The sequence below is a fragment of the Cetorhinus maximus genome, unplaced genomic scaffold, assembly GCF_964194155.1.
Source record: "Cetorhinus maximus unplaced genomic scaffold, sCetMax3.hap1.1 HAP1_SCAFFOLD_3149, whole genome shotgun sequence".
Lineage (NCBI taxonomy): Eukaryota > Metazoa > Chordata > Chondrichthyes > Lamniformes > Cetorhinidae > Cetorhinus > Cetorhinus maximus.
In genome coordinates this window covers 1-12457 of record NW_027599073.1, presented here as the reverse complement: position 1 = coordinate 12457, position 12457 = coordinate 1, and the positions used below count along the sequence as shown (strand labels likewise).

The 12457-nt window shown below is 52.9% G+C and overlaps 1 protein-coding gene across 1 annotated transcript; it reads right to left on the bottom strand.

The window, feature by feature from the left end:
* Positions 1 to 337: 337 nt before the first annotated feature.
* On the bottom strand, positions 338 to 8097 carry LOC144677844 (uncharacterized; the record flags this gene model as incomplete). The annotated part of the gene is made up of 5 exons (XM_078537847.1): positions 338 to 424; positions 853 to 968; positions 1211 to 1306; positions 5952 to 6047; positions 8002 to 8097. Coding segments are annotated over 5 exons (491 nt in total), but the record flags the coding sequence as incomplete, so codon positions are not given.
* Between the last annotated feature and the right edge of the window lie 4360 nt (positions 8098 to 12457).

The following is a 12457-nucleotide window of genomic DNA, read 5'->3' as shown; positions in this document are numbered from 1 at the left end:
ATGGGCTGAATGACGTACTTCTGCTTCTATGCCTTATTGTCTTAAATCACAAAACAATTATTCTTGAGTTACATCAAGAGCTGTCGCCAATGACGATTCACCCTCAATCCCTGCCAAACCCAAAATCACATAATAAACCTGAAACACAACACCCCACCCCATGCACCACCACCAATAAACCCTCTACCCCAAACCCAAAATCACATAATAACCCCGAAACACAACACCCCACCCCACGCACCACCACCAATGAGCCCACACCCTCATGTTCCTGGAGAATATCAATTAGTCCAGAAATCTGATTGGAATCCACTCGCTGACCTTCCAATCTTCCGGTTCATTTATTATCATTTTTTTTAGGATTCTCTTGTAATTTCGGCCCCAGCTTCTTGCAGGGAAGATATTTTTTCAGCATTTCATGTACCTGGGAATGGACAGATGAGGAGTCAGGTCGGGTATAACAGGGAAAGCAGTGACAGATCAACTGACAAGGGGCTCCCAGAAGACATCGACAGGCCCTTAGCACGAGGGAAATTCCATCCCTGAACCCGGGGTGGGGGGGGGGGGGGTGGTGAACGTGTCCCCCTCCCCTCAACTCCCGAACAATCCCTGCCCCCTCAACACCAACTCACGCTCGGCCCATTCAGCGTCTGGGGAATTCTCATCCCCTCCCCTCATCCCCATCAGTTCAATCAAACCCCTACCAGAGACTGAGGAAGGGAATTCTCATCCCTGCTTTCGACTCAGTGCCAACTGGAGATGGCCAATTGAAAGGTTAAATGAAGCCAACTCGGGTTCTTGAATGGGTGATGCCCACAGCCCGAGAATGACTGCAGGATGAAACCCCCTCACCTGGCGAAGATGGTCTTCCTTTTCTTCGCCAGTGTCCAGTTTGTTCTTCCCGACGTACATCACTTGGACTTCGGCATTGATCTGGTCACAAACCACATGGCTGAAGTCCAGGACCACTGTAAAATCGAGAGGACAAGGCTTCAGGCACACACACAAAGCACCTGGGCAGGGATAGAGGTGGTGGTGAGAACTGGTTAAGGAGGTGGATTGGAGGGGAGGAGTTGGGGTTGGGTAGATGGGATGGGCAAGCCTCGGGGGTCAGACTCCGTCCACTCCCCTCACTGACAGACCGAATGAATCTCCGTGATTGTAGTATTGGGAGTAGTTTATCCTAAAATTGAGTTGACAAGTCAGGTACCTGAGTCTGATGATCCGACTCTGACAAAGGATGGTTGCCGAGTGGAGTCTCCAGTACATTTTTCCTGGGCTCCCTCATTGTGTGACGTCTCCTGGTCTGTGATAGGACAAGGTAGTGTTACTCGCGATAAGTGCTTGCTGAACACCCCAAATCCCACTAAAACCGAACGCGCAGACGCCAAAAACACCTAACCCGTCAAACCCCAAAAGACTGAGCCCCCAAACAACACTAACACTGATCCCTCAAACACCACAAACACTGTGCCCCCAAAAACCATAACACCGAATCCCACAAAACACTGAAGCCCCACTCGATGGAATGTTTAAATCATAGCAACTTGGGTTATTGAATTGGTGACACCCATACCCCGAGAATGACTGTGGGGAACTGAATAACACTGAACCCCCAAATCTCACTGGCACTACACCCCCAGACACACTCACACTGAACGTCCAAATATCATTAAACCGATCCCCCAAACTCCACTAACAGCTAACCCCAAAATCTCACTAACACTGAACCTCCAATTTCCATGATCAACAAAACCCAATCTTCACTAACACCGAACCCCTAAATCCCACCTACAGTGAAACACCAGCCCCACAAATGCCGAACCCACAAATCCCGTTAACACCGAAACTCCAAGCCCCACTAACACCAATCCAAATCCCACCAACACCGAACCCCCAAGCCCCACTAACACTGAACCCCGATACACTGAAACCCCAATCACCAAAACACTGAACACTGTTTCGAGTTCAATTTTAGAGTGAGATTCAGATTCTGAGATGGGACGAGCAGCCTTAGTGGCAGTTAACTGTCAATCACCGCTGTGTGAATAGTTTTTCATGACTGCACCAAAGAGCTGAGATGGAGAGTTACTTCTCACAGCTCAATATAAGACAGGGAATTTTATAATGTGCAGTCAGTAATGGACACACAGCCAGTGAGAGGAAATATTGGCCTGAGTGAGACAGAGACAGAGTGAGAATATTTGTGAAGTTGGAATTTGTTTCAAAGTGAGAATTCGAATGGTAATTCTATTTCAATTTCAATTTTAGAGTAAAAGTTTGATTCTGATGTAGAAATATCCGGTTAAACAGGCGGTGGCCTAAAGAAGAGTGGTGATATCTGGGACAGAGACAAAAGTGAGCGTGTTTGGAAATTTGGTTCATTGTGAAAATTTGCATGGTAAGCATGTTTCAAGATCAGTTTTAGAGTGAGAGCCGGAATCTGACCTAGAGCTAGCAGATTTTTAAGTCAGTTAAATAGTTAGACAAACAATTGTCTCTGGTTTAAATCACCTTTGCCTGAATAGTTTTTGATGAATATAGCAGGATGCCCAGGTAGTGAGGGCCTCATCACAGCTCAATATAAGACAGGGACATTTACAGTGTGCAGTCGGTAATGGACACACACTCAGTGAGAGGAGATATTGGCATGAGTGTTACAGAATGATTGAGAATTACTATGAATTCGGTTTAAAGTGAGAATTGAAATGGTAAATGTGTTTCCAGTTCAGTTGTGGAGTAAGAGTCATATTCCAGGCTAGACTAACAGATGTTTAAATAAGTTAAATAGTTAAAGAAAATGAGTATACCACAGTGAGTAAGTCCCTCTACTTTCAGTCACAACATCCCACTATCGTCACTCACTACATCCTACACTCCTCAGTCACTACTTCCCACTTCCCTCAATAACTATAACTCACTCCCCTCTGTCATTACAGCCCACTCCTCTTCAGTCACCACTTCCTACACCCCTCACTCACTGAATTTAACCCCCAGCTCAATGACATACACTCCCCTCGCTCACTTAATAACAGTCCCCTCGGTCTCTGAACTACACTCCAGTTGGTCACAGAATTGTGATTCCCTCACTTACTTAATAACATTCCCCTCACTTACCTAATAACATTCATCTCGCTAACTGAACAAGATACCGCTCAGTCACTACATACTAACCCCATCAATCATTGCATCCCACTCCCATCGACCACTACATGCCACTCTACGCAGTCTCCGAATCTCATTCCACTCAGTCACTGCATCCCACTCCCCTCAGTCATTGCATCCAACTGCCCACAGTCAGTACATCCCACTCCCCTCAGTCACTACATCCCACTCCACTCAGTCACTACATCCCACTCCCCTCAGTAACTACATCCCTCTCCCCTCAGACACTGCATCCCACTCCCCTCAGTCACTGCATCCCAGTCACTTCAATCATTGCATCCCACTCCCCTCAGTCATTGCATCCCACTGCCCATAGTCACTACATCCCACTCCCCTCAGTAACTACAACCCACTTCCCTATGTCACTGCATCCCATTCCCCTCAGACACTGCATTACACTCCCCTCAGTCACTGCATCCCAGTCACTTCAGTCACAGCATCAAACTCCCCTCGCTCACTACATCCCTCACACCTCAGTCACTACATCCCATCCCCTCAGTCACAACATCCCAGTCCACTCACTCACTACATCTCACTCCACATATTAACTACACCCCACACCCCTATGTCACTTCATCCCAATCCGGTAAGACCTGCAATTCACTCCCCTCAGTCCCTGCATCACAATCCACTCAGTGAAAGCATACCAGTTACCTCAGTCACTGCATCAAACTCCTCTCAGTCACTACATCCCTCACCCCTCAGTTGTTACATCCCGCTCACTTCATTCACTGAATTCCTCTCCCCACAGTCACTGTGTCCCACCCCCTCAGTCACTACATCACACTCCCCTCAGTCACAACATCGCATTCCCCTCAGACAGTGCCTCCCACTACCCTCAGACACTGTATCAAACTGCCAACAGTCACTACATCCCACTGACCCCAGTCACTACATCCCACTCCCCTCAGTCACTGCATCCATCTCCCCTCAGTCGCTAAATCCCACTCACCTCAGTGACTATATCCCATTCCCGTCAGTCGCGATATCCAACTGCCGTCAGTCCTAACATCCCACTCCCCTTAATCACAGTATCCCACTCCACTCACTTATTACATCCCACTCCGCTCAGTCACTGCATCCCACTCCCCTCAGACACTGCATCGCACTCCCCTTAATTACTACATCCCACTCCCCTCCGTCGCAAAATCACACTCCCCTCAATCACTGCATCCTACTCCCCACAGTCACTGCATCCCACTCCCCAAAGTCACTGCATCCAACTGCCTTCAGTCCTAACATCCCACTCCCCTCAGTCACTGCATCCCACTCCCCTCAGTCACTGCATCCCACTCCCCTCAGTCACTAAATCCCATTCCTCTCAGTCACTAGCTCCCTCTCCCCTCAGTCACTGCATCCCTCACCCCTCAGTCACTGCATCCCACTCACCTCAGTCACTATATCCTATTCCCCTCAGTCACTACATTCCTCTCCCCTCAGACCCTACAGTCCACTCAGTCACTACATCCTTCTCCTATCAGACACTGCATCACACTCCCCTCTGTCACTGCATCCCACTCCCGTAAGCTACTACATCCCACTCCCCCCATTCACTACATTCCCTCTCCCCTCAGACACGGCATCATCCTCCCCTCAAATACTGCATCCCACTCCCCTGAGACATTACTTATCACTCTCCTCGGTAATTACATCCCACTCCAATCAGCCACTGCATCCCACTCCCGTCAGTCACTCCATCCCTCTCCCCTCTGTCACTGCATCGCACTCCCCAAAGTCAATACATTCTACTTCCCTCAGATGCTATATCTCACTTCCCTCAACCACTGCACCATTATCACCTCAGTCAATGCACTGCACTTCCCAGGAGAATAAATTCGACTCCCCTCAGCCAGTTCATCCGACTTCCATCCATCACTGCAACTGACGCCCCTCAGGCATTACATCTCAGTCACCACAGTGATATCTTCCAGATCCCCTCAGTCACTACATACCACTCCACTCAGTCACTGCATCCCACTCCCCTAAGTGACTGCATTCCACTCCCCTCAGTCACAATCTCCCAGTCCCCTCAGTCACTACATCCCACTCCCCTGAGTCACTACCTCCCACTCACCAGAGTTACTAAATCCCACTCCTGTCAGTTACTACATACCACTTCTCTCTGTCATCACATTCCACTCCCCGCATTCACTATTTATCACTCCCCTCAGTCATTACATCCCACTCCCCTCAGTCACTACAACCTAAACCCCTCATTCTCTACATCCCACTCCCCGCAGTCACTATTTCCCTGTCCGCTAAGTCACTGGTTTCAACTCCACTCAGTTAGGGCATCCGACTCAACTGTGTCGCTGAACCCCAATCCCGTCCATCACTGCATCTCACATCACTCAGTCACTGCAAACCACTCAAAATGGTCATTAAATGCTGCTCCCCTGAATCATTACATCTCTCTGTCCTCGGTCAGTGCATCCCCTTCACTGAATTGCTGCATTCCACTTCCCAAAGTCACAACTTAATTATCCCCTCAGTCAATGCATCTCGCTCTCCTAATACACTGTATTTAAACTCCTTCTGTCACTGTATCCCACTCCATTCAGTCACAACATCCCAAACAACCCAGTCAGTTCATGGCACTCCCCTCAGTCACTGCATCCAACTCCGCTCAGTCTTTGAATCCCACTCCTCTCAGTTACTTCACTGCATTCCCTTCAGTCGCAATACCCCACTCCCCTCCGTCAGCGCACCACACTGCCTTCAGTTCCAGGTTTCAGTGAACATGTTGTGTGAAAGTTTTCTGTGGAATATCTCCTCCAAACTGATACCTGGTATTTCAGCTCCTGTTGGGCTAGTTGTTTCAGGGAGTGTAGATTTCCGACTCGAGTGTTCCTCAGATTCCAGAGTTGGTGTTGTCCCTTGATCTGAAATCAAGTAAAGAGACATGGGGGATTGATGTGAACCCATCAGCTCAAGAGATCATTTAATTGGTAAGACAATTGAGGAAATTATTCACTGCATCATTCAATCAGATATTCAACTGGAAGACCACCAATGTTACCCTACTCTATCACTCCTGTCTGTACCCCTGTGACTAAATCCAAGTCCCATCAGTCACTACATCATACACCCCTCAGTCGCTACATCCCAATCCCACCAGCCATTAAATGCTCCTACCCTCATTTGGTCTATTCCATTCCCCTCAGCCATTAAATCCCACTCACCTTAGTCACTAAAACCCTCTCCCTTAAATCACTCCACCTGACTCCCCTGAGACACGGTGTCAGTTCCCCTTCTGTAATTCCACCCCACTCCCCTGACTCAGTGCCTCCCACCCTGGGAGCCACTTCATCCCACTCCCCTCAGTCATTCATCCCACTCCCCTCAGTCACTACGTCCCTCACCCCTCAGTCATTACATCCCACTCCCCTCAGTCACTACATCCCACTAACCCCAGTCACTACATTCCACTCCCCTCAGTTACTACATCCCACTCCCCTCATTCACTACATCCCACTACGCTCAGTCATTGAAACACACTCCATTATGTCACCACATCCCACCCCCCTCAGTCCCTACATCCCACTCCCCCGAGTCACCACATTCTAGTTTACCAAAACATGACATATCATTGTCCTCTGGCACAATTACACATTCCCTCTGTAAGCGGTTGAATGATACATTTGATAGAACCCTCCTGGAGTCAATTAAAGTGAGGAATCTGTTTCTCAGGAACCCCAACCTACAGATATCTGAGATTGAAGACTTCGCTAAAATAGTAGGTTTTATATCATCAGATTCTTTCGTCGATTGTTCCTCGGGCTCCTGAGCTGGAGAAGTCTCTGAATCTGTAATAAAGGACGCGGGAGATGAGGGAGCGAGGAGTGGAGATAAGTTGAGATTTCACTCGTTTGACATGAAGCTTGAGTGAACGTCACACATTTTAGTAAATATGGATAGTTTAAGTCGTTTATATTGGCACTTGTAGGTTCTCGGAGTGAATGTTTGCTATATATTTTAAATTTGAGTTCTATTTCTGTGTTTGTGTGATGAGAAAGGTCAGACTGAGTTTTGGTTTCACTTTGAATAGGTGATTGCATTTCAAATGAGAGTTTACAACTAAAGAAATTCAGCAAATACAACAGTAGAATGAAATGGTGTTGTTACCTAGCAACAGGTGTCCAGCCTGGTAGGTATCTCCCACAGACACACACGGAAGAAGACAGACAGAAGCTTGTTTGGGAAGCTGTTGGAGTTCTGCTAGCTTTCCAGAGGAACAGAAGCCACTGAAAAGGGGCAGGTTGCTAGTCCCAATAGAAAACTTGTTGTCAGTAGCTGCCAGAGAGGCTGGTGCAATGGGGACAGATAACCAAACCCCACTTGAAGACAAGAGCACAAAAGTTAGGGGAATGGAACAGGAGAAAGTCTGAAGCAGGTCCTGTAAAGGAAGTTAAGATTTAGGGAAAGAGAAAATGCAACATGCTTCAGATTTAAAGAGTCAAATGCTGCAAGAAGCAGATTGGAAGTGAAAGCAGGTTGCACGAGGTAAGAAGGTAAAATAAAGAAAGTAAAAAATAAAACCTAGGATTCCAGCCCTCAGTTACTAAATTTCAATCGCCACATTCACTACATCCCATTCCCCTAACTCACTATGTCCCACTCACACAGTCGTTACATCCCTAAAATTCAGTCACCCTTGATCACAGAATCCAAGTTCCCTCAGTTACTACTCGCCATTCCCCTCAGTCGCAGCATTCCATTCCTCCACTCACTACAGCCCACTCCCCTCAGTCAGTGCATCCCGCAACCTTGAGCATCAGATTTCAGCGATCATATTGTGTGAAGATTTTCTGTAGAATATCCACTCCAGCCTGATACCTGTTATTTCAGATGCTGTTGGTCTAGACGATGGAGGGACAGTGGATTCTTTAGTCGAGTGTTCCTCAGGTTCTGGAGTTGGTGCTGTCAGTGGATCTGCAATGAAGTAAGGAGACATGGGAGATTACAGAGTGTGGATCACTTCCAGAGAGCATTCACTTGGTAGGAAAGTTTAGCAAATGATTCACTTCATCATTTATATAGTTTGAACACCACCAAATTAATTCTGCTTTGTCACTCATGACTGTACCTAATTCCCAGTCACACCAGTCACTAAATCCCACACCCCTGAGTCACTACATTCCACTGCCCTCAGTCACTACATCCCACCCCCTCTCTCAATATATCCCACACCCCTCACTCACTATATCCCACTGCCCTCACTTACTAAATCCGACTCCCCTCACTCACTATATCCCAATCCCCTCAGTCACAACATCCCACTCACCTCATTCACGACACTCACCCCGCTCAAATCATTTCCCCCCCAGCCACGACGTCCCAATACCCTCAGTCACTACATCAAACTGAGGGCAGGTGGTTGCTGTTTGCGGGGTGTAGCCTGGTAATGGGGAGGACTGTCGTGTGCCTGTGGTTGTGGGGGGTGGGGTGCTGTCAGGAACTGGGGTTTGGGGAGAGTAGTTGGGGTTTGGGGAGGTGATCCAGAAGTCAGTTGTGCATCAGAGTTACAACCGGGGTAATTTGGGGGTGAGGATGTTTGGGGGGCGGGGTGGGTGGTGTGTGGTGGGAGGCGGGGTGGTGAGGGGGAGGGAGTGCGTGGGGAGGTTTCCTGTGTGGGTTTCGGGTGGGTGTCAGTCCTGGAATAACCGAGCAGGTGGAAGTGGTTTTAACCTTTCTCCCTTTTCGATGGTAACTACCCTGCTAAATTTCTCAGAACCAACCAAATTCCTCATCTTAAATGTTAGAGTCGGATATTCATGGTGCAGGGAAATTTTCCATCGGAAGTTCCATTTTCCGGGGCAATTTCCGTGTATTCCTCACATGGAGACTCCGAGGGGTTTCCCCCTTGAATCTTCCGGATTACCCCCCGGGAACGAAGGCCCTCACCCACCGGAGATGTCAAGTCCTGGGTGATTCTAACAGAGAGAATTGTGGAGAGTCCCAGCAACGGGAATCAGCCCATCCTAACTTTAATCCTCACGGGCAATTTCACTGCATGTGTGTGCATCAGGAATTCCAGAGGATCCTCACACATTTCCCCATTTGTATCAAATCTCAGACGGTTCTGAGGTTAGAGGACTCAGGCCGTTATGTTGGTGTCCAAACCCTTGATGGTTATGCACCCCCACCCACCCGGTCCACATTTCACTCCCACAGCCCCCACACCCCATCGCAATAATATTCCTACCTGACCCACAACCCTCAAATCAACCTCTACTCCTCCAATCCCGGATCCACATCATTGACAGGCGTGTGTTCAGCTGCCTGGACTCTAAGCATTGGAAATCCCATCCTAACTCGCTACGCCACTTCACTCCTCTCTCCCCCTTTAACACTCTCTATAAAACCTACCCCTTCATCAAACCGTGTGTCTGTTTGTTGTCCGTGATGACAACAGGGTTTGATTCATTTCCTTATACTTTTGGTGAAAGGTTCAGTTTATATTTCAGACCTTTATTCGTTGTGGTTCTTCCAACAACGAGGAGCAGGTGGAACATTAATATTTCAGTGAGTAACCCGGCACATCCAGACTCACCCTCCTGGGTCATTTATAAACAGCAATGTACCTGTGCAATAAGCAGCCTCACAGCGTGGCGGCGGCTTCAGCTCATAAACGAAGTAACTGCTGCAGTTTTTAATCTTTATCTCTCGGGTCCAGTAGCAGCGATTTCCACCCGTGTTAAAACAAACTGTCCTGGTGACCACCCCCTGTCCCAGGGTGGGATGTGAACCTGAAATGAGGTTTATAAATATTGAAGAATGTAAGGGATGTGAACAGTGCTGGACAGTGAATGTAAATCTGATATTAGAAAGTCTGTAATTACCCTGTAACCAGCCTGGACGATATGTGGAGCAGTGAGACACTGAGACAACAGAGTCTGGGATCCCCCATCCACCAGAACTGAAACAACAATCACAGAATCATAGGATTAAGGAATGATACAGCTCAGAATGATTCCATTTGCTCCATGATATTGCCGCTACCTCTTTAAATGATCTGTAAATTTAATCCAACTCCGCTCCTGTTCTAACCCATTGAACAGAAAACCTCCCTCTCCAGAATTGAAATCGTCAGGTGGCGAGCTGCACATGCGCAGAAGGGGAGCGAACTGCACATGCGCGGAATGGGAGCGAGCTGCACATGCGCGGGATGGGGGAGAGATGCAAATACGAGGAATACGAGTGAGCTGCACAGACGCAGGCCTCGAGCCGGCTGCACATGCGCTGTCTGCGAGCGGTCTGCACATGCGCGGACTGCGAGCGGGCAGCACATGCGCGGAATGTGAGCAAGCTGCACATGCGCGGAATGGGAGCGAGCTGCACGTGCGCAGTCTGCGAGAGAGGACTGCACATGCGGGGGATGTGAGCAAGCTGCACATGCGCGGACTGAGAGCGAACTGCACATGCGCGGACAGAGAACGAACTGCACATGCGCAAATTGGGAGCGAGCTGGACTTTCGCGGAACGTAAATAATTAGGCTGCCCAAATGTGGAGAGAACTAAGAGGGACAATGAGAGGGGGCGGGGACAGGGAGAGGGGGCGGGGAGAGGGAGAGGGGGCGGGGACTGGGAGAGGGGGCGGGGAGAGGGAGAGGGGGCGGGGAGAGGGAGAGGGGGCGGGGAGAGGGAGAGGGGGCGGGGAGAGGGAGAAGGGGCGGGGACTGGGAGAGGGGGCGGGGAGAGGGGGCGGGGACTGGGAGAGGGGGCGGGGAGAGGGGGCGGGGAGAGGGAGAGGGGGCGGGGACTGGGAGAGGGGGCGGGGAGAGGGAGAGGGGGCGGGGACTGGGAGAGGGGGCGGGGAGAGGGAGAGGGGGCGGGGAGAGGGAGAGGGGGCGGGGAGAGGGAGAGGGGGCGGGGCGGGGGAGAGGGGGCGGGGAGAGGGAGAGGGGGCGGGGAGGGGGGAGGGGGCGAGGAGAGGGGGCGGGGACTGGGAGAGGGGGCGGGGACTGGGAGAGGGGGCGGGGAGGGGGGAGGGGGCGGGGAGAGGGGGCGGGGAGAGGGAGAGGGGGCGGGGAGAGGGAGAAGGGGGCGGGGAGAGGGAGAGGGGGCGGGGACTGGGAGAGGGGGCGGGGAGAGGGAGAGGGGGCGGGGACTGGGAGAGGGAGAGGGGTGAGGGTGAGGGGGAGGGGCGGGGGGAGAGGGGGCGGGGAGGGGGAGAGGGGGCGGGGAGAGGGAGAGGGGGCGGGGAGGGGGGGGGCGAGGAGAGGGGGCGGGGACTGGGAGAGGGGGCGGGGACTGGGAGAGGGGGCGGGGAGGGGGAGGGGGCGGGGAGAGGGGGCGGGGAGAGGGAGAGGGGGCGGGGACTGGGAGAGGGGGCGGGGAGAGGGAGAGGGGGCGGGGAGAGGGAGAGGGGGCGGGGAGAGGGAGAGGGGGCGGGGAGGGGGGGCGGGGGAGAGGGGGTGGGGAGAGGGAGAGGGGGCGGGGAGGGGGCGGGGAGAGGGAGAGGGGGCGGGGAGAGGGAGAAGGGGGCGGGGAGAGGGAGAGGGGGCGGGGACTGGGAGAGGGGGCGGGGAGAGGGGGCGGGGACTGGGAGAGGGGGCGGGGAGAGGGGGCGGGGAGAGGGAGAGGGGGCGGGGACTGGGAGAGGGGGCGGGGAGAGGGAGAGGGGGTGGGGAGGGGGGGCGGGGGAGAGGGGGTGGGGAGAGGGGGCGGGGTGGGGGGGAGGGGGCGGGGAGAGGGAGAGGGGGCGGGGAGGGGGGAGGGGGAGAGGGGGCGGGGAGAGGGAGAGGGGCGGGGAGGGGGGAGGGGGCGGGGAGAGGGGAGAGGGGGCGGGGAGGGGGGAGGGGGCGGGGAGAGGGAGAGGGGAGAGGGTGAGGGGGTGGGGAGGGGGAGAGGGGGCGGGGAGAGGGAGAGGGGGCGGGGAGGGGCGGAGGGGGAGAGGGGGCGGGGAGGGGGGGAGGGGAGAGGGGGCGGGGAGGGGGGAGGGGGAGAGAGGCGGGGAGAGGGAGAGGGGGCGGGGAGAGGGAGAGGGGGCGGGGAGAGGAGAGGGGGCGGGGAGAGGGGAGAGGGGGCGGGGAGGGGGAGAGGGAGAGGGGAGAGGGTGAGGGGGGCGGGGAGGGGGAGAGGGGGCGGGGAGAGGGAGAGGGGGCGGGGAGAGGGAGAGGGGGCGGGGAGAGGGAGAGGGGGCGGGGAGAGGGAGAGGGGGCGGGGAGAGGGAGAGGGGGCGGGGAGGGGAGAGGGAGAGGGAGAGGGTGAGGGGGCGGGGAGGGGGAGAGGGGGCGGGGAGAGGGAGAGGGGGCGGGGAGGGGGAGAGGGGGCGGGCTGATGGGGCGGG